The sequence below is a fragment of the Clupea harengus genome, chromosome 19 (genome assembly GCF_900700415.2).
Source record: "Clupea harengus chromosome 19, Ch_v2.0.2, whole genome shotgun sequence".
NCBI lineage: Eukaryota > Metazoa > Chordata > Actinopteri > Clupeiformes > Clupeidae > Clupea > Clupea harengus.
In genome coordinates, this window is record NC_045170.1 from 5,717,856 (window position 1) to 5,721,394 (window position 3,539).

Consider the following 3,539-nt stretch of genomic DNA (forward strand, 5'->3'; position numbering starts at 1 on the left):
TGCGCAGCAGTGTGGATTAAAGAGAACACAGTGAAGAGACGGCATCTCACCAGTGCATTCATCACCACTAATGCAGTAACAGCCATTTGTGCTCTCATCCCGCTCCCTTTGTTTTCATTTGTTTCTTTAATTGAAATGTCTTGCTGTGAAGCAGTCATGAAGTGACAAATAATAACAGGATTAATATTAGAAGGACTCTTGCCAATCGGATTAGCAGTTGAAAGTGCCTACATTTCACACAGAGACATTTGAAATAATGTGTGTGTGTGTGTGTGTGTGTGTGTGTGTGTGTGTATAGTCATAACCCTGAAGCGACTGGCTCAAAGACAGCTTGTCCTGCTGAACTGCCATGGCAACAATCATGGCTCCCTTCTCAAGGAGATGAGAAAGAATCAAGCAGCCTAACATTTCCTCTGCTCCTCCCTCTTCTCTTCCATCCTCACATCTTTTTTTTTCTCTCTTTTTCTCATCCCTTCATTCTCCTCCGTGCCAGCCACGATGCCCGCCAGCCAATGCGGCGTGCGGGCAGGAGTGTGGCACGCTCAGATACTCCTCCACGTGCCGCCAAGCCTGCCACCCGGCGTACCACCCTGCCTGCCACCCCGCACTGGTCTACAACAACCAGAATCTCACCCAGAGTCTGAACCATAACCCGAGTGTAGGGCTCAACCACAGCCACTCGCTCCCCCGCAACACCGACCCCAGCCTGGGGCAGGCACTCGTGCACGAGCACAGGCACCCCAATGCCCACGCGCACGCTCACGTGCACGCTCACGGGCACACCCACGGCCCTCGCGCCGGGTCTCTTGAGCGGAGTAGCCACAGCAGCCACACGCCTGACCACAGCCACACACACTCACCTGAGTACGGGCACACACTCTCTCACCGGCACCCGCACCCGCACGTCCACGCACACAACCACGACCCCGGGCACGGCCACCCACATGACCCCCGGCACGGCCACCCACATGACCCCGGGCACGGCCACCCACATGACCACGGGCACGGCCAAAAGAGCGCCCATCCTCACCCTCACGACCAAGGGTACAGTCAGGCTCCTGACCATGGCAGTGCCCATACCCACTCTGTAGACCATGAACATATACAGTTACACAGTCACGACCACGGGCACGCCTACGACCACGGGCACGCCTACGACCACGGGCACGCTCACGACCACGGGCACGCTCACGACCACGAGCACGCTCATGACCACGGGCACGCTCATGACCACGGGCACGCTCACGACCACGGCAGCATGTACGACCATGTCTACGCTCATGAACTCGGGCACGTTCTCAACCATGGACACGTCACAGTACGTCTCTTCCAGTAGACTTGTAGCTAGATGCCTGTTGAAATAGCTGTCCCCGACCCAAATAGAAAAGGAAGTTGCTCTCTAAACCCTCTAGATGAACCTAGATGTGTTCTACTGAGCAGGACCAACCCCAAGAACCTTTAGTCGACTTCTGAGTGTGATTTCATCGCGCTGACTTTCAGATCCTAGCTGACATTGTGCTTCTGGTGCTAGGATGGTTTACATTTGTAGTTTGCTAGTCCCTTGAGAGTGCTAATTAAAAGAGAGTCAATATTTTAATGTACACTGTGAAGGCTATGTGTGTGTGTCTGTGTGTGTGTGTGTGTGTGTGTGTGTGAGAGAGAGAGAGAACTCAGCTCAGTTTTTTCTCTCTGTGTTTGCTTGTGGAGCTTAGATGTGTGTGCTTATGCGCTTTTACTTTCATTATCTACCCTTGTAGCTCTCTCTCTCTCTCTCACTCACTCTCTCTTTTCTCTCTGTCTCTCTCTCTCTATTTCTCTCTCTCTCCATGTCTCTCCCTTCCCTATCTCTTTGTCTTTCTCTCTTTCTACTAATTTTTCTCTTTTTTTCTTTCTTTCTTTTTCTTTCTTTTTACCCCTGAACATGTACATAATCCCTATATGAACCACTTCAGAGGAATAGCTTTTCCAGATGGTGTTTAGATCAGATCTGTCCATTCACTGCGCCAGCAGTGAAAGTGATACAGTATTGCAGATCTCATATGTGGGGAGCCATAAGATGCTATTCAGTCGCTACGCTAACGAAAGTGATACACTAATGCAGATCTCATATGTGGGGAGTCATAAGATGCTATTCAGTCGCTACGCTAATGAAAGTGATACACTAATGCAGATCTCATATGTGGGGAGTTATGAGATGCTGTTCTTGGGTAAATGGCTGATGCAAAGAATTACCATTGGCCCGCTGATCACATGATTTTGAACGTGAACCAATCAGCACGTGCCATAGAGCTCATCAACACACTGGAGACATGTTGTTATGTAGGGCACTACACACAGACATCCAGACATACAGACAGAAGTCATTTGAGCTGCGTTGCTATGCTGACATTTAAGGCTGTCATGCCATCTCTCTCCCAACCTCTCAGTTTGCTTCATAAGTTGTCGTTTTGCATTGTGTCTGTGAGCATAAATGCTTTTGGTGTCAGGGGCGTCACTCAGTCGCAAAGTGAAGTGCAGGCATTTTTCTCTGCTGGTTTTAATCGAGACAAACGCCTCTCAATGCACTCAGCAGCCATTTTCTGACATTCTGACTCCACTTTGCAGTACATGGAAAACCATGTTGTAAATCACTGAGCCGAATCACGCACGCTTGCACAGGGAGAGAGTACATCAACAGAAAGATGTATAATGCTCTGCCTTGTAAATATTATATTTTTCATAGTAACTGTTTCATTTAACATCCCCTCTGCAAATGCATCACTGCATGAATAGTTATGAATGTTCTGTGCCATCACATTGAGACATGAACGCAAAAAAATATATATACCTCTGATATGATTCTTTGCAGACGTTTTATGTGCACGTAGGACACCATACATATCTGTAGTATGCACACCTCTTAGTTTGCATACAATATAGCATGCACATATTTCACACTCCTTACTGTGCAAACCCTTAGATCCATTCTTGTTAGTATGCATACTTGATAGTTTTAGTATACACACACCCCTAACTGTACACAGCCCTTAGGATCCATACTGTAGTATGCATACTTGTTTATGTATCTCGTAGTATACACACCTCCTAAGATACATAGTCCCTGTATGCACTTAGCATACTTTTATTTACACCTTCAGACTCTATTATCTTTTCTCCACATGCTCCAATGCAGACGGATTTCGAGAAGGATGTGGACTTAGCCTGTCAAACGGGTAAGCCTTCGTGTCCCTTTACCTTCCTATGAGAGCACTGTCATTGGCTTAGGTTGTTGTGATGTTCATTGTGTGTGTGTGTGTGTGTGTGTGTGTGTCTTTAACTGTCACTGTTATTCTCTCCGACACAAGCAGAGAGGGGACATCCATGTAAGTCAGACCGCTGAATGAGAATGTTCCGGATGTGGTTTTATGTAGAGTCCTGTTGTAGACACAATGAATTGCCTTCCCCGATCAATCGCCAAGGTTAAGCCCTGTGTTATTGTCAGTGTCAAAGCCAGTCCATTCTGTCTACGTATTGCAGGACCTGAGAATCCAGTCTGTTTG

The 3,539-nt window shown here is 47.8% G+C and overlaps 1 protein-coding gene across 1 annotated transcript in view; it reads left to right on the top strand.

Annotated features, from left to right (window-relative positions):
- Nucleotides 1-3,244, top strand: part of LOC105912500 (adhesion G protein-coupled receptor B2) — a 31,390-nt gene extending 28,146 nt beyond the window's left edge. Inside the window, exon 7 of the mRNA XM_042710723.1 lies at nt 3,173-3,244. Within this exon, the coding sequence (XP_042566657.1) occupies nt 3,173-3,244 (72 nt within the window). The remainder of the gene's footprint in view (nt 1-3,172) is intronic.
- The last annotated feature ends 295 nt before the right edge of the window (nt 3,245-3,539 follow it).